The sequence below is a fragment of the Eurosta solidaginis genome, chromosome 1, assembly GCF_040869045.1.
Source record: "Eurosta solidaginis isolate ZX-2024a chromosome 1, ASM4086904v1, whole genome shotgun sequence".
Classification (NCBI taxonomy): domain Eukaryota; kingdom Metazoa; phylum Arthropoda; class Insecta; order Diptera; family Tephritidae; genus Eurosta; species Eurosta solidaginis.
This window is the reverse complement of record NC_090319.1, coordinates 315,590,224-315,613,535: the sequence shown is the minus strand read 5'-3', so window position 1 is coordinate 315,613,535 and position 23,312 is coordinate 315,590,224. Positions and strand designations below refer to the sequence as shown.

At 34.8% G+C, this 23,312-nt stretch overlaps 1 protein-coding gene and 1 long non-coding RNA gene across 5 annotated transcripts in view; one reads left to right on the top strand and one right to left on the bottom strand.

Annotated features, from left to right (window-relative positions):
- Positions 1-23,312, top strand: part of LOC137237679 (uncharacterized) — a 480,678-nt gene that overhangs the window by 161,155 nt on the left and 296,211 nt on the right. The window lies entirely within an intron of this gene.
- Dop1R2 (dopamine receptor 2) overlaps positions 1-23,312 on the bottom strand; it is a 70,723-nt gene that overhangs the window by 38,996 nt on the left and 8,415 nt on the right. For 2 of the 3 annotated variants that reach the window (XM_067761669.1, XM_067761668.1), the window contains exon 2: positions 3,373-3,454. In XM_067761669.1, the coding sequence (XP_067617770.1) occupies positions 3,373-3,454 (82 nt within the window). Of the gene's footprint in view, positions 1-3,177; positions 3,455-23,312 lie in introns of those variants that run through there. The other variant, XM_067761667.1, reaches the window with a different exon arrangement.

The window sequence follows — 23,312 nt, the reverse complement described above, 5'->3', positions numbered from 1 at the left end:
AGTAAGGGGAACTGCTGTGGTGGACGAGTTTCTTCTCCATATTCAATATCGTACCGCTAATACCGCTGGTCGCAGGACCAAGGTAAACAACCCATGATCTTATGTTTATAAGAAGGATGAGAGACAGAGAGAACGGAGTCACAAGTTAAGGAGAACAAAAGCACTACAAGCTATGCAACGGACTCGAAGAGCGAAAGCAGTTTAAAGTCAACGAATCTCCGTGATGGAACGGTAGGTGGATCGAAACGGAGAAGTAGAATCGAGAAGTATAGGAAAAGGAGGGATTAAGGGAGCTCTCTGGCAGTACAGTGCAAGTGCAAAGAGTTGCAGGCAGAGGTAGATCAGCGGTAGACCCAAGGAACCTCGAGAGTGAGCACTTGCAATGGGCCTCGTGACTCTCTGAAAGTAGGCCAAATGCAGTTTAAGAAAAAAGGAGATTAGAGTAGCAGAATGAAATGGTAATATTCGGCTGAAGGCCAAAAAATTGCTTTCAAGGGGCAGAAAGGACCCAGTAGCAGAGCCGCAAGGCAGACCACCCGCAGAGGCAAAACAAGTAGGTCTAAGGCTATAGCACAGATGGACCTCAATAGCGAGATAGCAACAACCTCGATAGCTGCAAGTCAGAGATAGGTAGTGAACTTTGGCGATTTGCCAATATCGGATGTGAAAGTGGGATATAAGCCAAAGGGATGTAACACCAGGCTCCGACTTTTTCGGAGGGGCCAAATGGAGGTAACACTAAGTCTTCGGCTGTTCGTGAGATAATGAGTTATATGGCCAAAGAGTTACTGACTGTGGCGCTGGCTGATCATAGCAGTACCTTCGGACAGATGTCTAGGGGAACTGTAGAAAGAGAGCTTATTAGCTGAATGCTCTATATGCTGCGGGAAAAATCAATCAGCCGCTTCCAACCTTTGATTAAGCGCGGTGGTACAATGATATAAAGATGATTGCATGGAACAACTTCCGAAGCTTGAGATGTCTAGAGAGAGGTGTTTCAAATGTGTAAAAACAAAGCACGAGCGCGTGGATTTGGGTGTTGGATAGAACAAAGTTCCCCAGAATATCAAAAGTCAAAGAATGGTTCCCGCTTGTTATGAAGTGGAGTAAGGACCCGAAACAGGAGGAGGATAAGCGCTACATCTTCCAAATAAACAAGCAAATAGTGTTATTGGAAAATAATTTCGAGCTTTCAAGATTTGGCTTCCTGCGCATTCGGTCAAAAAGCAAACTCGACGAGTGTGTGGCGAAAATTAGCGAAAGTCTCACAAACCTGCTCCTTAAGCTTAAACCCTTGGCTGAGATCCCAAATTCGGTTGCTCCCACATAGGACAATATGGTTGTTGTTGTTGTTGTTGTTGTTGTAGCATTAAGGATACCCCCCAAAGGCCTTGGGGAGTGTTATCGATGTTAATGGTCCTTTGTGGGATACAGATACGGTACGTTCCGAAAGCAAGCACCATTAAGGAACTTGCCATACCATCTCGGGAATCCCTTAGATACACAAGGAACTTGGGGTTGCCAGAGCCTCGGCTCTTAAAGAAACAGGATTCGCCGCGGGTAGATGAGTTTGACAATTGGGTTTGAGAAGCTATATATTGCGCTGGAAACCACTTGAAATGGTTGCGCTACACAACACCTTGAATCAATTTGGTATTTTAGTTGCCTTTTACGACAGGCATACCTACCGCGTGTATATTCTAAGCCCCCTAACACGCTGGGGTGAGACAGTATGGTCACAGTTGTATCGTTAGAAAGTTTGTTCATCTGATTGTCATACGCTGTCGTTGAGTTTGACAGGTGTCATAAGGTCACATTCCCTTCAAAAGCTTTATAATTGATTTTAACTTCTGAACTGTCACTGTGACTGTGATTTTTATGCTATTGTTTTTTCAAGTTTTTGCGAGTTGTACTATGATGGGACTACATAAATAAGAAGGCATTACCAATACTCTCAAATATGGAACATGCCTTAAGAAGACTTACGAAAACTTATACCGTCTTATTCTACCAGTTTATGCCAGTTTTTCGAAATTAAAACTTAAAATATTACAACTTGACCAAGTAAACTTCTTTTCTGATAATTAAAATAATCTCATATTTTGAGTCATGGCTTCAGGTAAATTTATGTAGCATATTTTCAACAATTTGCGTTACAATAACGGTATAATTACATATACATACATACATATTATTTAGTATATGTAATACAGAAATAACTTTGACTGAAGTTAAGTCAAGATTAATTTTCGTTTTATTTATTCTGAAACCAAATTCTGCATCACAAAATCTCTACGGTTGCTGCAGAACAAAGTGAAGTGAAGAGCAAAAGCGGCAGAGTTGAGGTGAAATTTCTTTTGCAGTTGAAATAACTTAGTAATGAATTACTCTCCAACAACGCAACGCAATTAAAAAGTTTCAATTTATTTTTTCATATTTGAACCACACACCGAAATACTGTTGGAAAGTAGTGGTGCGTGGTTGGGGTGGGGTGACTATCGAATAGGAACAGGAAATGTAAAAAATTTGATAAATAAATCTAAACATAAAAAACATTACAAACACACAAAACTGCAAATGTAAGAGTACGAAGTGTAAGCAGCGGGAAGGAGAGTGAGCTAAAGACCGTTGGCAAAGAGAGGAACAAAAAAGGGGCGTGCTAGGTCATTATTGTTATTTATTTATTGAATTTTTGTTTGTTTTTATTGAAATTTTATATAGTTCTGGTTTCTTTTATTTGATTTTTTTTTTCATGTTTTTCGTATATTCTTGATTGCAGTTCGGTTGTGCGCGGTGCTATGAAAGTGATTGAGCATCAAATCACAAGTGATTTTTTTTGTTGCTTTATTTTCTTGATTACTATTTTTCTTCATTTCAGTGCACAATCGGATTTGAGGTTTTGTGGATTTTTATAACTCAATTTATTTGTGTTGTTAATTTGTTTTGTTTGGCTGGATATGTATTGCTTTTTGTTTTTGTTTCTGTCTTTTTTAGTGCTTTTCAACGGATATTTTGTGTTATAATTTAATTGCATTAGCAATGCTTTTATAGAGGGTTTATTTATGTTATTGTTGGTGTAGTTTTTTATGTTCTCCTTAAGTTTCATGTTTAAGTTTACAGTTATGTTGTTTTATGTAATAAAAAAAAATGTAAAGCAATAAAAGAATAAATCAAGCAATAAAAGTTATTTTATTAGCTTTTTTAGACAGCCGACTTATTAGGTTAGCAAAAAAAAAAAAAAAAACAAACAAAAAATAAAAACAGTAATCTTAAGGCAATAAAAACTAATAAACTAAGCAAATAACTTAATCCAGTGCTAATCATAAAACTATACCACGCTGGCCCTTCCATCTTGGTATACCGCAAACTTACCTGCGATTTGGAACGCATTGTCGGTTGGTATTTTCGGCGTATTTTGCGTGGACAGCAAACACACAGCAGCCGTATGAAGGCTCTAAAAGGAAAAAAAGCAAAAAATAACTGTGAGGAAAACAGTTTTTAAAATGTCGAAATTGAGGAAAAATAAAATACTTAATATAAACTACACTGGGGGTTACATTTAAAATTAACCCACTACATAACGATGTATACTGGAGTGATTTTCCGTCATCCCTTGTCAAACTTGGTTTCGAGACATGCCCGTTTCGGTGTTGTTCCATCATCAGCTTCGATTTTCGTTCTGATCTGTTGTTGTCGTTCGTCTAGTATTTATAGTTCGTGTGTATATTTATGTGTATGCGCTGTGCGTTCATTCAGAAGAGCGGATGGTTTTTACTGATTGATTTGTGTGACTGAGTGAGGCAGGTAAAAGTCAGTAATTCTAGTCGTTTGATCTTTGTGGGTTTGTAGTAGTAGTACGCTTAACAATAAATAACCGAAATAACTTGCAATTCATTGATTAATTTTTTTTCTTTTCATAAAAACGTTTGCGGTTTATATTTTTACATAAGTAGCAAACCATGAGAGACCGTTGACTCAATCTCACTTTGCACATAGTTAGATTTTCAAGTTTTAGGCGGCCAAAAATATTTTATTACCTATATCTTTTTAAAACTGTTTAATAAATGAAAAATTATAATAATTTGTGTAATTAATCGGTTATATTAAAAAAATAGAAATTACACTGTGTAACACTAAAAAATTTCTGCGCAGTGAGGTTATTTTTCTTGTTGCACGGCCAGAAGTTTTATAACTTGGTTCTGTCTTTATCTAGGGTGAATTTTTAATAGGTTTTATGAAAAATTATAATAATTTGTGTAACTAATCGATTACATTAGAATAGATATTACCACTGTGTAACACTAAAAAATACCTGCGCAGTGAAGCCATTTTTCATGTTGTACAGCAACAAGGGTGTATCAAACCCTCTATCTAACCCCCTATCTGCAAGTATCTGCAGCTAAATTTAATGAAGTTGGCAAGCTAATTGTGCCAAGTACCATGTTCAAAACTAATTTTCACTTGGACGGACTTGGAAACATATCAAAACTGGTTTCGAACACCAAAAATAAAAAAAAATAAAAACATTTTTTTAACATCCTAAATAAAATAAGTTCTTTATCAATTTATAACTTTTAAAAATCACAAACACCATTAATAATGTTAGTATTTACCTGAAATATCAGAATCCATCACAATTACTCAATTCAATTTTCTTAAAACTTAAAATATTCACGTTAAAACATGCGATTTCACATAGGTTAAAAAAAAAAAACCATAACACGCGTTTCAGAAATAGCTAAACTCCCGATTACTTGACAGCTAACGCCAGGTATGCGATGGATGGGAAGGGGTAGAATTATTGTTCCCCTGTCTATTCTTAAGCTGTGTGAGTGCTTTTTTTTGTAATTGTGGCAACTTTCAGAAATTATGGCCGCCTAATTGTCTAAAATCTACCTATGTGCTTTGTTTATGGGTTGCTTGTACGATATGTTTTAATTCTTGTTTCGCACTTTTTTTTATACCCAACTGTACTTGTACACAGAGTATCATAACTTTGTTTGGATAACGGTTGGTTGTACAGGTATAAGAAGTCATCAAAGATAGACCTCCATATATCAAAATCATCAATTTCGAAAAAAGAATTGATTAAGCCATGTCTGCCCGCCCGTTAACATGATAACTTTGAGCAAATATTGAGATATCTTCACCAAATTCGGTATATGGGCTTATCTAGACTGAGAATAGATTGGTATTGAAAATGAGTGAAATCGGACGATAACGACGCCCACTTTTTATATATATAAAATTTTGGAAAACCCAAAAAACCTGATTATTCAGTAAATAATACACCTAGAATGTTGAAATTTGACATGCGGACTGATATTGAGACTCTTGATAAAAATTTGGAAAAAAAAAATGTACATGCATGCAATGACTAAATGTCGATTATTTGTTGTCATTCCAGGAAGGATATTGTTGTTTTATTCTTTATTGAAGTTTCTGTAAAAATAAAATGTTTGATATTCTGAGAAGGTAGTGGTTGTAATTAAACGGTTTTATTTAGATTGACTTGACAGGCTAGACAGCACTTTTTTTATACTCAGTTGAGCAGAGCTCACATAGTATATTAAGTTTGATTGGATAACGGTTGGTTGTACATATATAAAGGAATCGAGATAGATATAGACTTCCATATATCAAAATAATCAGGATCGAAAAAAAATTTGATTGAGCCATGTCCGTCCGTCCGTCCGTTAACACGATAACTTGAGTAAATTTTGAGGTATCTTGATGAAATTTGGTATGTAGGTTCCTGAGCACTCATCTCAGATCGCTATTTAAAATGAACGATATCGGACTATAACCACGCCCACTTTTTCGATATCGAAAATTTCGAAAAACCGAAAAAGTGCGATAATTCATTACAAAAAACAGCTAAAGCGACGAAACTTGGTAGATGAGTTGAACTTATGACGCAGAATAGAAAATTAGTAAAATTTTGGACAATGGGCGTGGCACCGCTCACTTTTAAAAGAAGGTAATTTAAAACTTTTGCAAGCTGTAATTTGGCAGTCGTTGAAGACATCATGATGAAATTTGGCAGGAACGTTACTCCTATTACTGTATGTACGCCTAAAAAAATTTTTTTTAAAGTAAAATTTTAACAAAAAATTTAATATCTTTACAGTATATAAGTAAATTATATCAACATTCAACTCCAGTAATGATATGGTGCAACAAAATACAAAAATAAAAGAAAATTTCAAAATGGGCGTGGCTCCGCCCTTTTTCATTTAATTTGTCTAGGATACTTTTAACGCCATAAGTCGAACAAAAATTAACCAATCCTTTTGAAATTTGGTAGGGGCATAGATTTTATGACTTTAACTGTTTTCTGTGAAAATGGGCGAAATCGGTTGATGCCACGCCCAGTTTTTATACACAGTCGTCCGCCTGTCCTTCCGCATGGCCGTTAACACGATAACTTGAGCAAAAATCGACATATCTTTAATGAACTTAGTTCACGCGCTTACTTGAACTCACTTTATCTTGGTATGAAAAATGAACGAAATCCGACTATGAGCACGCCCACTTTTTCGATATCGAAAATTACGAAAAATGAAAAAAATGCCATAATTCTATACCAAATACGAAAAAAGGGATGAAACATGGTAAGGTAATTGGATTGTTTTATTGACGCGAAATATAACTTTAGAAAAAACTTTGTAAAATGGTTGTGACACCTACCATATTAAGTAGAAGAAAATGAAAAAGTTCTGCAGGCCGAAATAAAAAACCCTTAAAATCTTAGCAGGTATTACATATATAAATAAATTAGCGGTATCCAACAGATGATGTTCTGGGTCACCCTGGTCCACATTTTGGTCGATATCTAGAAAACGCCTTCACACCACTCCCTTTTAAAACTCTCATTAATACCTTTAATTTGATACCCATATCGTACAAACTCATTCTAGAGTCACCCCTGGTCCACCTTTATGGCGATATCTCGTAAAGGCGTCCACCTATAGAACTAAGGCCTACTCCCTTTTAAAATACTCATTAGCACCTTTCGTTTGATGCCCATATTGTACAAACAAATTCTAAGGTCACCCCTGGTCCACCTCTATGGCGATATCTCGAAACGGCGTCAACCTATGGAACTAAGGATTACTCATTACCCACTAAGGATTACTCATTACCCACGCCCTTTTAAAACACTCATTAACACCTTTCATTTGATACCAATATCGTACAAATATATTCTAAAGTCACCCCTGGTCCACCTTTATGGCGATATCTCCAAACGGCGTCAACCTATACAACAACCACCACTCCCTTTCAAAACCCTCATTAATACCTTTAATTTGATACCCATATCGTACAAACACATTCTAGAGTCACCCCTGGTCCACCTTTATGGCGATATTTCGAAACGGCGTCCACCTTTAGAACTAAGGCCTACTCACTTTTAAAATACTCATTAACACCTTTCTTTTGATACCCATATTGTACAAACAAATCCTAGGGTCACCCCTGGTCCACCTTTATGGCGATATCTCGAAAAGGCGTCCACCTATACAACAACCACCACTCCCTTTTAAAACCCTCATTAATACCTTTAATTTGATACCCATATCGTACAAACACATTCTAGACTCACCCCTGGTCCACCTTTATGGCGATATTTCGAAACGGCGTCCACCTATAGAACTAAGGCCTACTCCCTTTTAAAATACTCATTAACTCCTTTCGTTTGATACCCATATTGCACAAACGAATTCTAGAGTCACCCCTGGCCCACCTTTATGGCGATATCTCGAAACGGCGTCCACCTATGGAACTAAGGATTACTCCCTTTTAAAATACTCATTAACACCTTTATTTTGATACTCATATTGTACAAACAAATTCTAGGGCCACCCCTGCTCCACCTTTATGGCGATATCTCGAAACGGCGTCCACCTATGGAACTAAGGATTACTCCCTTTTAAAATACTCATTAACACCTTTCTTCTGATACCCATATTGTACAAACAAATTCTAGGGTCACCCCTGGTCCACCTTTATGGCGATATCTCGAAAATGCGACCACCTATAAAACAACCACCACTCCCTTTTAAAACCCTCATTAATACGTACAAACACATTCTAGAGTCACCCCTGGTCCACCTTTATGGCGATATTTCGAAACGGCGTCCACCTATAGAACTAAGACCTACTCCCTTTTAAAATACAAATTAACTCCTTTCGTTTGATACCCATATTGCACAAACGAATTCTAGAGTCACCCCTGGCCCACCTTTATGGCGATATCTCGAAACGGCGTCCACCTATGGAACTAAGGATTACTCCCTTTTAAAATACTCATTAACATCTTTATTTTGATACTCATATTGTACAAACAAATTCTAGGGCCACCCCTGCTCCACCTTTATGGCGATATCTCGAAACGGCGTCCACCTATGGAACTAAGGATTACTCCCTTTTAAAATACTCATTAACACCTTTCATTTGATACCCATATCGTACAAACGCATTCTAGAGTCAACCCTGATCCACCTTTATGGCTATATCCCTAAATGGCGTCCACCTATAGAACTATGGCCCACTCCCTCTTTAATGCCTTTCATTTGATACACATGTCATACAAACACATTCCAGGGTTTCCCTCGGTTCATTTTCCTACATGGTTATTTTCCCTTATTTTGTCTCTAAAGCGCTCAACTGAGTATGTAATGTTCGGTTACACCCGAACTTAACCTTCCTTACTTGTTGTAATTGAAATTTAAGTAATTTCCCGATAAACTGCAAGCTTGAAACTTGGAATATAGTTCAGAACCCGATGACAATACAATTCACGCGCCGAACGCTATTATATAACTGTCTGATCAACGCCCTAGATTGATGAGGAGTGTGATTAGTAGTACCTAGGAACTACCTAATTATTTTCTAGCTTTTGTATTATTATTACTTCATGTAAGTGTTGTTTTCTATAAAACCGTTTAATTAAAAAAAATTTTTTTATTATTTTATTTTATTGATGTTGTTGTCATATGACTCCGTTATCCAAATTCTTCGAGCACCCTTGCATTTCTTACTTGTTATACTCAGCTGAGCAGAGCTCACAGAGTATATTAACTTTGTTCGCATAACGGCAATCCGTAACGGCAAAAACTAATCGAGATAGATATAGACTTCTATATATCAAATTGATCTGGGCGAAAAAAGAAATTCATTAAGCCATGTCCGTCCGTCCGTCCGTCCATCCGTCCGTCCGTCCGTCCGTCCGTAAACACTATAACTTGAGTAAATTTTGATGTATCTTGATGAAATTTGGAATGTGGATTCCTGGGCGCTCATCTCAGATGAACGAAATCGGACAGCAACCACTCCCACTTTTCGATATCGAAAATTTCGAAAAACAGAAAAAGTGCTCTTCATTACCAAAGACGGATAAAGCGATTAAACTTGGTAGGTGAGTTGACCTTATGACGCAAAATAGAAAATTAGTAAAATTTTGGACAATGGGCGTGGCACCGCCCACTTTTAAAATAAGGTAATTTAAAGGTTTTGCAAGCTGTAATTTGGCAGTCGTTGAAGATATCATGATGAAATTTGGCAGAAGCATTACTCATATTACTATTTGTGCGCTAAATAAAAATTAGCAAAATCGGATGGCGAACACGCCCACTTTTAGAAAAAAAAATTTTTTTAAATCAAATTTTTTGTTAAAATCGTTAATATCTTTGCAGTATATAAGTAAATTATGCCAATATTCAACTCCAGTAATGACATGGTGCAACAAAATATAAAAATAAAAGAAAATTTCAAAATGGGCGTGGCTTTTTCATTTAATTCGTCTGGAATACATTTAATACCATAAGTTGAACAATCCTTGTCAAATTTGGTAGGGGCATAGATTCTATCAGGATAACTGTTTTATGTGAAAATGGGCGAAATCGATTGAAGTCACGCCCAGTTTTTATACACAGTCGACCGCCTGTCCTTCCGCTTAGCCCTTAACATGATAACTTGAGCAAAAATCGATATATCTTTACTATCTTAGTTCTCGTACTTATCCGAACTCGCTTTATCTCGGTATAAAAAATGGCCGAAATCGGACTATAACCACGCCCACTTTTTGGACGTCGAAAATTACGAAAAACTAAAAAAAAAAAAATGCCATAATTCTATATCAAATATGAAAAAAGGGATGAAACTTGGTAATTGGATTGGTTTATTGACGCAAAATATAACTTTAGAAAAACTTTGTAAAATGGGTGTGACACCTACCATATTAAGTAGACGAAAACGAAAACGTTCTGCAGGGCGAAATCAAAAGCCCTTGGAATCTTGGCAGGAATACTTTTCGTGGTATTATATATATAAATAAATTGGCGGTACCCAACAGATGATGTTCTGGGTCACCCTGGTCCACATTTTGTTCGATATTTCGAAAACGCCTTCACATATACAACTAAGGGCCACTCCCTTTTAGAACCCTCATTAATACCTTTAATTTGATACCCATAACGTACAAACACATTCTAGAGTCACCTCTGGTCCACCTTTATGGCGATATCTCGAAAAGGCGTTCTCCTATAGAACTAAGGCCCACTCCCTTTTAAAATACTCATTAACACCTTTCATTTGATACCCATATCGTACAAAGATATTCTAGAGTCACCCCTGGTCCACCTTTATGGCGATATCTCGTAAAGGTGTCCACCTATAGAACTAAGGATCACTCCCTTTTAAAATACTCATTAACACCTTTCATTTGATACCCATATTGTACAAACACATTCTAGAATCACCCCTGGTCCACCTTTATGGCGATATCCCGAAATGGCGTCCACCTATAGAACTATGGCCCACTCCCTTTTACAATGCTCTTTAATACCTTCCATTTGATGCCCATGTCATACAAACACATTCCAGGGTTACCCTAAATGGTGATTTTCTCTTATTTTGTCTCCAAAGCTCTCATGAGTATGTAATGTTCGGTTACACCCGAACTTAGCCTTCCTTACTTTTTTTTATTTATTTTTTATTTTTACAGCAAGTTTGGTCGACTGACGGCTCAGATAAGTTTTCCAAACTTAAATATTTTAGTCAATCTAACTTTTTTGCGGTATAAGGAGGCTAATAATAATAGTCATCTACCTAAGCAACTTTGTTTAACATCACTTAGGTAATAATTGAATAATTGAATTAAACACTTGAAGAATTCTGCATAGCTTGGCAAGTATTGAAATTTAATATGCCAAGTTGTTACAAAATTGAGTAGTGAGCTTCCATAGCTTAAAAAAATCTATGATAAATGGGGCTCAATAGAACCATTATTCAACAAAAGGCCAGTACGAAATGCATACCGCTACTATGAAAATTTTATTCACACAAGGCTGAATAAATCTACTCTAAACCAATTTTAAGTGACGGCTCTGTCAGCTAATCGAAAAATTAAGTACCAAAGTTTTAATGCTGTAATAGCAATGTGAATAAATAACAAAACGATTAAGCTCTCACTAAATTTTCTCACCAATCGATAATACGCAAATCACAGAATTAATGAATTGATGAATAACGGTATATAACTCGCCTCTTATATGCTTCATGATCTTAAAGATACCCACACTTCAAGCGTTGACTTTTACTTTATGCGAGTATGCTTCTGGTCTTCAGTAATATCGGCCTAAGTTGACATAAGCGTAAACACATATTTTTGCCATTTCTTAAAAGTTATTTGACTCATACTAAAGTTTCTTTTTGATAGAACTGTTTTTGAACAATTATCTTCCAGTAACTTAACATATAGTAATGGCTGAGAAGGATGTCCTAAAAACTCGGCTAAAATATAACATTTCCAAATGTCGACTTAAGCTGTTATTGCTTATGTAAATTTGTATGCTATCAGACGGTATTTGAATGCTGTGATTTCACCTTTTTTTACCATAGACTTTGGCTACAAAAATCCGTTTTAACAATGGCTTATTTGGCTTCCTCTTTCGATTTTTTCTCTTTAAATACGCATAACTGAATACCCAGTTCGCTAAATGATGATGCCGCACTTTACATATGCAAGTAAACAAAAACCACACATAGACAAACCGCAAAATCACCTCGTTGTTTGTTGTTGTGTTAACAGTTGTTTCACAGTTAACGCCGGACGGAGCCGATTCGATTTCATGTACCGAAGCTTCTCTGCATTTATCTTTTCCAGCCAAGGACTTTCATCTAAGTGTAGTCCCGAAATCGTAGTCGTAACCGCTTGGGATCAAATTAAGCGTAATTTATATTTGAAAAAATAAAAATAAAAAATAAAAATGAGGATCAAGTATTTGTGAATTTCGGTGTGTAAACAAGAGTATATCTAGAAATCTTATATTATCGAGTTAACTACAGCTCGGCCAGGGCTTGAAATTAAACAGAGGCAACTCTATCAGATACAAATATTTTCGGGCTGTTTGAGACGGGCTTCTTCGGCTTCTTATCGGTAAAAGCCGATACCTACAAGTTCGGCCTATTATCTATCGCGCATCAGTATCGTCGATTTATCGGCTTGTTTTGAGCTTGTCAAATCATCGTCATTTTACTGGTTTTTTTAAGGGCTTTGTGTCGATGGGATACAGAAGAGTCATCGAATTTATAATGAAGTTTTATCGGCATTCGTTTTATAAAAAACCGAATAGTCGTCGTTGACAAATTGATAACATTCCGATGAGGAATTAAAAAAAAATTCTTTAAAAAATCGATAAATTTTTAATAAGGTCCGTGCTAAGGTTTCAATAAAAATGGATAGCATTTCCATCAATAGTCGATAACTTTTCGATAAAAAATTTTTTGAAAACAAATCTATAACCAATCAAATGCAAATAACAAAATGATAACACCTCAATGAAAATTGGATAGCTCTGGGATAATAAAGCGCTACAGTTTTCGTAACTTATAGATAACTTTCGATACAGAAATAATATATTTTTGATAATAAGTAGACAACTTTTCGATAAAAATTCTACAAGTTTTTGAGAACAATACGAAAGCTTTTTAATAATACATCGAGAATGTTTTGTAAGTAATTCGATAACTTTTCGATAATAACTCTATAACGCTGATAGCAAAAAAATAACACCCCGATAACTTCACGATAACAGATCGATGAGTTTTTTATAACATATCGATAACTATTCTATATATAACCTGTAAGTTTTTGAGAGTAAATCGATAACTTTTTGGAAACATCGATACTTTTTCGACTTTTGTGATAACATTTCGTTAATTGTAGGATAAATAATCGATGACTTGTTGTCCGAACTCTAGTGTCGTATGAAAGTGAGGAGACACGCGTTTGCTAAGCGTTACAAACATGTGCCGTTTCTCAAGTTTTTATTCATTATTTCTTTAACATATATACAAAGTGGACCTTCTAATAAAACAAACCTGAGAAGCATGGAGGTTTGTGTAGTACCCAACGGATGTCTTCCTACATGAAGGGAAGAGTTTTTGCCTAGAAAGCCTAGGGCATAAACTTTAAAATCATTCATATTCGTTTGGAAATTTCTTTGTAAAAAATTTCGAAATTATTTGCTTTCCGAAAGAACTGAAAGAAAAAGAAGAAATCGATGTGCCGAAGACATACACGAAGTCGAAATTATTTCCTTACAAACTCATCACCACTTTTTTGGCTGGTTGGGTATTTTTACTAGGAAGTCTTAAGGATTCTACCCACAACATAAATAGAGCAACTTAGTCATACCTTTTTTTTCGTTTACAAGCAAAATCGAAAACAATAAACAATCTTACGGTGCGAAAAGCAAAAAAAGGAATCAATATTAAATTTTTGTTGCTGCAATACAGATTAACGATAGATGATGGTTGTGGCGTTGAGATTGTAGTAGACTTTTACTTAAAGAAGCATTACGGTTATTACTTAGGAAACAATTGCTTGGTTACTGACACACATACATGCATTCGCATGTATTTAATAAAATGTGTATGTGTGTACTAGAGATGGTGTATAATATCGGGATTTGCGGAATAGGACAGTCGGTGTATACGAAAATTTTGGAAAATTTATTAGCACCATTTGCCTTATATTAGAGGCAATCTTAATCGGTGTGGATTGCATAGACAACAGTTCCACTTTTGCAATTTACAATAACACCCTAATACTGCATAATGGCTCTCAACCTAATGACGTTTTCTTTTCTGAAAAAAAGTTACCCTCGTGTTGCACTTTTAAGTTCTAACTTTTGAACAAGGTCACGTTTGCTTATGCCAAATGGCTCATTTTGTAGGACATAAGACCCGTTTTGTTATTCAATGGAAATATTTTATTTATTTATATATTTATTTAAATACAGTAATCTTTGAAATACAATTTTTCTTACAGACTACGTAACGAATTAAATATATTTACAAAATAATTGTTTAAGTTAAATATTAATTTAATTGTAATTTGAATTTAGTTTTTTCAATTGAGAAATTTATATTCAAAGAATTTGACAACAAATTAAACTCTCGTAAGGTTCTGATGAGAGGAGCATAATATGCATAGTTAGTCCTCACGCATTCAATAAAAGACAAATCATCACTTCTTAGGATCCTCTGTGGAACCAAGAAGTTAATTCGTTGTAAAAGAATCGCAGCGTCTACTATGCCTTGATCGATGTCAAACACAGAGCTAAGCGAAAGCAAGATTCTTCTGTTATCCAACGTCTTCAGGTTAATAAGGAGACATCTAGCATTATTATTAATAAATTTGTACAAGTTTAATCTGCACAGAGGTCTTTTGCACCCGTTCTAGTCTCTTTATGGCAATCGTAAAATGGTCTCCGTATAAACACAGGGTATTCTAACGTGGAACGAACCAGCGAGGTGTAAAGAAGTTTTAGACTGTATGGATCAGTAAAATCAGTACTGCAACGGTGTATAAAGGCAAGGATTGCGTTTGATTTAGCAATTGCATTATTTATATGATCATGAAACATAAGCTTGGAGTCAAAAATTACTCCTAAATCTCGTATTTGAGACTGCGTAACCAGTTTAGATCCATTAATATCACACACACGAACTCACGGGCGGACTGGGAAAACCAAAAGTTTAATTCAACTTGGTATTTTTCCTGTCGTTAACAGGGTTCAGAAAAACTCCTCAATGATAAATTCAATACATATCTTTTTCACTGAATTCAACAAAACACATGACTCATGTTTCTATTTCATCCAATGTGAATTGAAAAATATTCATCATTTTTATCGCATCAAAATGTTTGATATACTAAAAGCTGAATAAAATTCATATTGAAAGATTTTTGGAATCATTTCTAGTCTACTCCGCGCTTCTTTGATATCATGTTTTGGGAGCCCTTGGGGACCATATTCTTATAATTTCGGGATTTTTTCGAAACCAATTCGGCTCAATCCATGGTTTTTTATAAGCTTTTATTTAGTTTCACTTGGCTGTTGTCTGTAATCAAATCTTACAAATTAAATTTGATACACTTCCCGCTGTCCGATTGAGCTGAAATGTTGCACGCATGTATAACTCCGATGACAATGCAACATTACTTTGCGAGAATTCGATAAATTAATCGATAACAGAGTTATCGGTAAAGATTTGTGCTCACAAGCAATAAAAGCCTAAGCACCTATCCGTGGAGTCTGAGACTTAGGCGATTGTTGCTTGCAACCACAGATATTTATATTGCATATTAACGAACTGCGATAACCGCTGTGGCAATTCCATGCCATTACTACGCGGGTATGGGATTCACCATGCCATTTTATATGAGGCACAATTAATATTATTAACGTCCTCTTTAAAGTTAATCGTTGTTGGTAGTTTGTGTTGTATGCGCAGTCCCTCTAGTGTCATACTTCTACGCGTTCTGTTCTCCACATCAAGTATTGTTGCGTTGTCGAAATCAGCTGTGTGTTTCTTTTCCGTAAGGTGTTGGGCCAGTGCTGTGTTGGTTTTGTTGTTTTTTGCATCTAGTTTATGTTCCTTTGTTAATTGTGCCTATGCGACGTCAGAAACAAACAATGTCTGGAGGTGAAAAGTGCAATATTTTTTTTAATATTAATAGACGGTATTTTAATGTAGTAAATGTCGGTGTGATTTTTTAGTAATGTTCGTATTTGTTTGTTACTAATATGTGTACTTATATGTTTAAAGAAATGTGACAAAACCCACTGTTTTAAACAATGTAAGTGATTTAATATTAAACATTAATACCAGTTATTGTATTTGTAACATATAGGTTTGTTAGGTTCTTTATCAATTTATAACTTTTAAAAATCACAAACACCATTAATAATGTTAGTATTAACCTGAAATATCAGAATCCATCACAATTACTCAATTCAATTGTCTTAAAACTTAAAATATTCACGTTAAAATATGCGATTTCACATAGGTTAGAAAAAACTATAACACGCGTTTCAGAAATAGCTAAATTCCCATTACTTGACAGCTAACGCCAGGTATGCGATGGATGGGAAGGGGTAGCATCGTTATTCCCCTGTCTATTCTTAAACTGTGGGAGTGCTTTTTTTGTAATTGTGGCAACTTTCAGAAATTCAATTGTGGCCACCTGAATGTTTAAAATCTACCTATGTGCGCTGGAGTCACTTTGAAAGAACGTACGTCGAAAGTTTTCCTGCCACATCAAACGCAAAAGGAAAACTAAAATCTTGATTTTTTGTCATTCAAAAAAATAAAAAAATTTTTTTTGTATGAATTAAGCAGGGATTGCTCTCATTGCTTTTAAGTGCATAAAACGTAATTAATTAATTCATATAAATAGACAACATTGGTAAATTCTTTGTATTTCCATAAATAGAACAAAGCAAATACCAGTTTCTTTAAAACCGCCACCAACAAAAAGCATAGGTATGTACTGTGCAAAGAATAAAATATTCAAGGAATGCAATTGGGATAAGTTTACAACGGGTCTCCCACGTTATCCCCAAAATCAAAATCCCCAAAACAAAATCCCCAAATCAAAATCTTCAAAATCAAAATCCTCAAAATCAAAATCCCCAAAATCAAAATCACCAAACTCATATTCCCCAACAAAAATCCCCATTTTATGTGTGAAATAAATTCAAATTAGGTTTAAACTCGCCGCGAACAAAAAAGGCTAATAATCCATATCAACTTTCTGCATAGGCGGCCTTCGGCCGCGCTTATAAAAAATAACCCTGGGCTATGCCATGCCAAGTCCGGGTGTGTGGTACCGCCACGGTGATGTCCTTCTGCGTAGTACACGCTTCTGTTAGCTTGTTCGAATTAGAGCGACTAACAGTCCTATATATGGATAAGTAAAAATATGTATTGCCAAAACGTGAATATATAGTTATACATACATAAATATGAATGAAAGAGGAAAGAGATATTGCTATTTTTTACACGGTCATGATGTTTATCATAGCACTGAGATTTTGTGTTTGGGGATTTTGATTTTGGGGATTGTAAAGTGGCCTTTCGTGGCCACTTAATTTTTGGTGGAAGTAACCCCCTTTCCAAAGCACAAACACGTTCAAGTTCTATATTCAATGTACCACTATATTATTAAAGAAGTTATATTAACAAAGTCTCAAATTCTTTTATTGTACAATATGCACCAAATGAAATTAGAAGACACTTCAACTTTTATTTAGTGTTCTTTTTTGCAAGTACAATTCTGCCGTTCGGGCTCGTTTCTACCAAATTAATGTCTATATCATTTTCATATTTTCTCCAGCCACACAAGCGCCGGGTTGTATTCGCGACATCAGCTGATTTGTGCTTGAAGTGTTGAGTTTGTTTATGGTGCCGTCACATCACCGTCCTTTTGGAAAAGAAGGAGTCGGCAGGGTGATCAATTCTGCCGGCTTCTTCTTGCCCCAAATCAATCGATGTGTACGATGTTTAAATGCATAAACTCAAACAAATATCAGCTTATGTTTCACTTAATAATGAGTTAATTTATTTTTACAGTGCTCTTGAGCTTATTCAGTATTTAATATGTAGGATAGTTTTAGTATGTGGTAATTCAGTTTGTTTATACAATGTTATTGAACTTATTTAATATGTAAAAGAGTTTTATTTATTTTTGATTAAATTTATTTTACCAGGTAATTGGAAAGATATTTTTTTGTTTTGTGTTTTTTTTTTTTTTTTTGTTTTTTTTTTTTTTGTTTTTTTTTTTTTTATATATAGTGCAATGGTTGCCTTTAGTTATATATAATTTTGTATGTTGTATATATACGCTTATAATATGAAAAATAAAAAACTTATAAGTATATGATTTGTATGTAGATGAAAATTATAATATAGTTTTCGATTAAGATATGTTTTTTGTACTTATGTGTAAGATCGTTAATATATTAATGAATATAATAAAACGTTTAATTCGAAAAAAAAATGTTTGTATTTATGTAATGATGTTTTTACTCATTTATACGTTGACTAAACACATATAGTATATTATAAAAATTGAGTTTATGTTACTTTTTGTAATCTATTTTTGTGAACTGTTTTTGACTTTTTAGTTTTCTTGTCATAAATTGTTACGTTTACGCCATCCATTTGTTTAACTTCGTATGGACCCTCGTAAGTGCTTGCGTGTTTATCGCGAGGTTCCTTTTCGACTAAAACCGTATCATTTAAGGCAATGTCTGAAGGACGTATATTTCTATAGTAATACAATTTATTACGTTCTTTATGTTTATTTATGAGCTCCTTTGCCAATGCATGGGATTTTTGCATACGGTACTTCACTTCCTTTGCGTAATTCTCAACATTGTATATTGGATCAATGATCTCTTTTTTCAGTTCATTTGGTAACACCGGCTTCCTACCGAATGCTAGTTCAAATGGAGTGAATTTGTTGTCGAAAACAGTATTAGATGTTGTATTGTGTAAGAAATTAAAGTACTTTAGATATGTATCCCAATAAGAGGAGTTTTCATTAAGATATGCCCGTAGGTATTCGTTAAATACCCTATGGTTACGCTCTATTTTACCAACAGTTTCGTTGGTTTGACTTTGTTTACTAAACATTTTTGGTCACGAGTCATGTTTTTCCAAAAGTATTTAGTACGAATCTTTGCGTAAATCTTTTTAACACCGCAATGACCGCCTGATACAGGGTCATTATGATAAATTGTCATGATTTTGGTTTTTGTATTGTCGTCTGTTATAGTTTCTACTGGGTCTGTGAGTAGTATTTCTACCGTTTTTAAAATTTTATTTCCGCATTGTTTTAAATTTAAAATTGTACAATATTTAAAATATAGATCATCTTTTGGCCATTCAACTTTGTTAATATGGTGATTGTTAGCTACTGTTTGTAACTTCGAAAGTAACTCTCCTAAGTTTGTTATTTCGTTACCAATCTCGATATTAAGTAGTTCGATCTTTTTACGTCGCATATGTGCGATTATATGCATTTTAGAAATTTGACTTTTATCATCATAAAAAATTGTGGTTCTTATACGCGGAACTTTTTTCGAATAATTAAAGGTAAATTTGTCATAAGCGTGTAAAGTAAGATGTTTTTCGATGTTTATATCTGTTTTCTTGAAAACGTTTTCATCGTTTTGTCGATTTGACATTGATCTTGTCTGTACTGCTAAAATTTGTTTGTTCGATTCTTTAATCTCATCGATTGTAATGCGCGATAGTGCATCAGCGCCAACAATAGTGAAATTATACTCAGCTAGTTCTAGTCTTATCCTTGAAAGTTTTGAAGATGGGTCTTTCATGTTGAATAAGTATACTAGAGGTCTATGGTCTGACTTTACAATAAAATGGGTACCATACTACGGTCGAAATTGCTTTATTGCGAGATAAATAGCTAAAAGTTCCAATTCTATAATTGGTTTTTTCTGCTCTGCTTTACTAAATGCTTTAGAAGCGAAACAAATTGGTAAATCACTACCTTGCTGTACTTGACTTAAACTAGCGCCACATCCAGTTGTGGAGGCATCAACGGTAATTATGAATTGTTTAGTAAAATCTGGATATTGAAGTAATTTTGCTGAAAGTAATGCTGCTTTCAAAGATAAAAATGCTCTTTCACACTCAACATCCCATACAAATTCAACTCTTTTCCTGCTTAATCGATTCAGAGGCACTGCCAGAGACGCAAAATTAGGTATAAACCGTCTGTAATAGTTTGCAAACGCGACGAATCTTCGTACCGCGTCTTTGTCAGTTGGTTTTGTATACTTTTTAATTGCGTTTATTTTAGAGTCGTCTGGCAACAAACCTTTGGCTGAACATTTGTGACCTAAAAATGTAACTTCTGGTCGTAAAAAGTTGCATTTATTTGGGTTAAGCTTGAGATTGAAAGATCTACAAGTATCGAAAACTTTTGAAAGATTTTTAATATGGTGTGCTTCACTGCAACCTTTGACGATAATATCGTCGACATACAAAAATGCGACATTGGGTGGTATACCCGAAAAAGCTATTGTCATCATTCGTGAGAATGAATTAGGTGCTATATTTAAGCCGAATGGAAGCACTTTCCATCTAAATGCACCTCGGTCAGTGCTGAAAGAAGTAATGTCACGTGAGTCAGGATGCAAGGGGATTTGATGAAATCCGGAAAAAATATCTAATGTCGAAATATATTTTTCTCGACAGAGATTATCTAGAATATCGTCAACTCTAGCTAGTGGAAATTTATCAGCAATGAGTTTTTTGTTTACTGCGCAAAAATCTACGCACATGCGATATGCTTTTCGATCATTAGTGTCTTTCTTTGGGACTACAATCAAAGGACTATTGTAATTCGAATAACTGGGTTCAATCAAATCGTTGTCTAATAATTTATTTACTTGGGGATTTATTTCTTCGCGTTGAGAATATGGTAATCGATAGTTTTTAACATATACTGGCTCGTTGTCGGTCAATCTTAGTTTTTGCTCGTAGAAGTTGTTTAAAGTCATTAGTCCGTGTCGAGATCGAAAATATCGGCATAATCTATGCAAAGGTCAATTAATTTACTATGAGCATGTTCAGGTATTTGATTTTTTAAAATTGAAGTCAGTTTTTTCGTACGTTTGTCTTCTTTGTCTGTCTTGTTAATTGTATAAACATTATAGTTTGAAAGTTTTTCTGTCCGGATACTGGTTCTTTTCACATACTTTATATCATCCGTTGTATTTATGACTTTAATTATTGGGTTACTGGAATTAACAATGCATCTAGCTGTGAAAACACCTTTTTCAATTTCCTGCGAGTTCTCGAAAAGTGGCTCGGGTGAATTTCCTAAATCAAAAAGTCTGAATATTTCACATCTTGGAGGAATGATACAACTGTCGCTTTCTGTTCCGTGAAGGATTGGTATCGCAACTTTTTCATTACCTACCCAGAAGGAAATACTATTTCTTTCATAATTAATGATGCATTTGTTAAGTTTCAGAAAATCTTTACCCAGCATGCCATCGGATGGAATATTAAAGTCTTCATTTACTACATGTAAATTATGTTTAATAGAAAAGTTTGAAAAATTTAAATTTGCGGTAATTTTACCTAAAGTCGAAACTGAATTTGAAGTGACACCGGTAATGTTAATAATGTCATTTGTATTTGATGAAATATTATTGTCTAGACATGATATTTTTATTAAAGAAATGTCTGCTTGAGTGTCTACTAAGAATGAACAATTTTTTTGTGACCCGTTAAGTTGTATTTCAATGAAATCAGAGTAATTTAAATTTAAACAATAGATGCCTATTGGTGAGGAATGTTCGCTTACTGGCTTAGTTCTTCCTCCCCCAGTGTTCGCTCCTGAGGGGCGCTGGCGTTTAAAGCGCGAACGCTTGCGTTTCGACCTCTACCGTTTGACGATCTTGAATTGTTACTTCTATTGTTACTGCTATTTGTGTTTGTATTGGAACGCGCATTATTATTATTCTGGTATCTATTTCCATTATAATTTCTATATCTTTGATTGTTGTTGCCCTTATAGTTATTATTGTATGCAAATGAATTATTGTTTCTGTAACCAGTATAGCCGCGGTTTGGGTAAAAACCTCGATAACTACCACGAGAATTTCTGAATGTACTGTTACCACGTGATCGAAAAGCTAGAACCTGATGTTCAGTTACTTCGTTGTTTTGTTCTACAATTAATTTTGCTACTACGTCTTTCGGATCAGTAAATGCTGTTGAGGCTAAAATGGTTTTTACTAAATTTGATTTTGCATTTAGACGACACACGTTGATAGTTTGTTCGACTGCCATTTCGTGAGCTTTTGCTTGAGTGATCCCTTCAATAATAAGAGACCGCTCAAGTGTGTCAGCTAAATCTTGGACTTTTTTGGCAAAATCTGTATAATTGTTATTGCTAACGTGCAACGCTGCAATTTTTCCTGCAACAACTTTCGAGTTGTACGGTTTGATCCTATTTCGTAGAGCTACTTTAATTTCGTTTACTGACGTTATTTGTCTCGGTATTGCTTCACGGGCCTTACCCTCTAATTTTGATTTTATGAAGGCTATAAAAGTATCGGTTAAATCTGCAGTAGTGAATAGTTCAAGTAATTCGATGTTGTCTATAAAAGATTCAAGTACTAGTGGATCACCATTGAAGTTTTCTCTAATTGAACTGGCACATGTGTGAATAAAAGCTTTCTTTTCTTCAATTGTTGCCATGATTTGATTGTTAAACTCTGAAGCTGAATTAGCAGAAGGTGAAGCAAGGTTTATACTAATTTGGATCGTTAAGATCTGGATTTAGATTAGAAGAAAGGTGGACTAGAGTTATATTATTTGAGTCGTTAAGCTCTGATTTTAAAGTTGAAGTTAATTGTGCACTATTTGAATCGTTAAGATTAGATGCTAAATTTGAAGTTAAATTTTTACTTGAAGAAGCTTCGAAGCCTGGAAAATCTGTTGACAATGAAAATCTGTCTTCCTTGTTTGTAACTTCTTCGGTCGAAGATGAAGTTAAACTTTCGTAGCTTGAAGCTGATTTATCGGAATCGGATTCCGAATCTGAAGTTTTTCCCACTTGCTTACCACTTCTAAGGTTATACATATGAAATTAATGAAGCACTTGTTTGAATGTTGAATTTAAATTTGAAGCTGAAGTGTTGAAGTAAAAAGTAAGAAGATAAAATTTGAAAAGCTGAACTGATTTGCAGGTGGATAGTCACTACGAAATATTTAACACTTTATTGGAAGAATTAATTGGAACTGCAGTATGCTTGTATGAAAAAAATTATAAAAAGTAATTGACTTATAATGATTCAAAAGTATGCAAGTATGAATTGTTAAAAATTTCACAAATTTAGTAATCACTGACGCACCGCTTTATTTAAAAAAAGTTCGTATATTTTTACGGGCGCACCGCTTTATTAACGAAA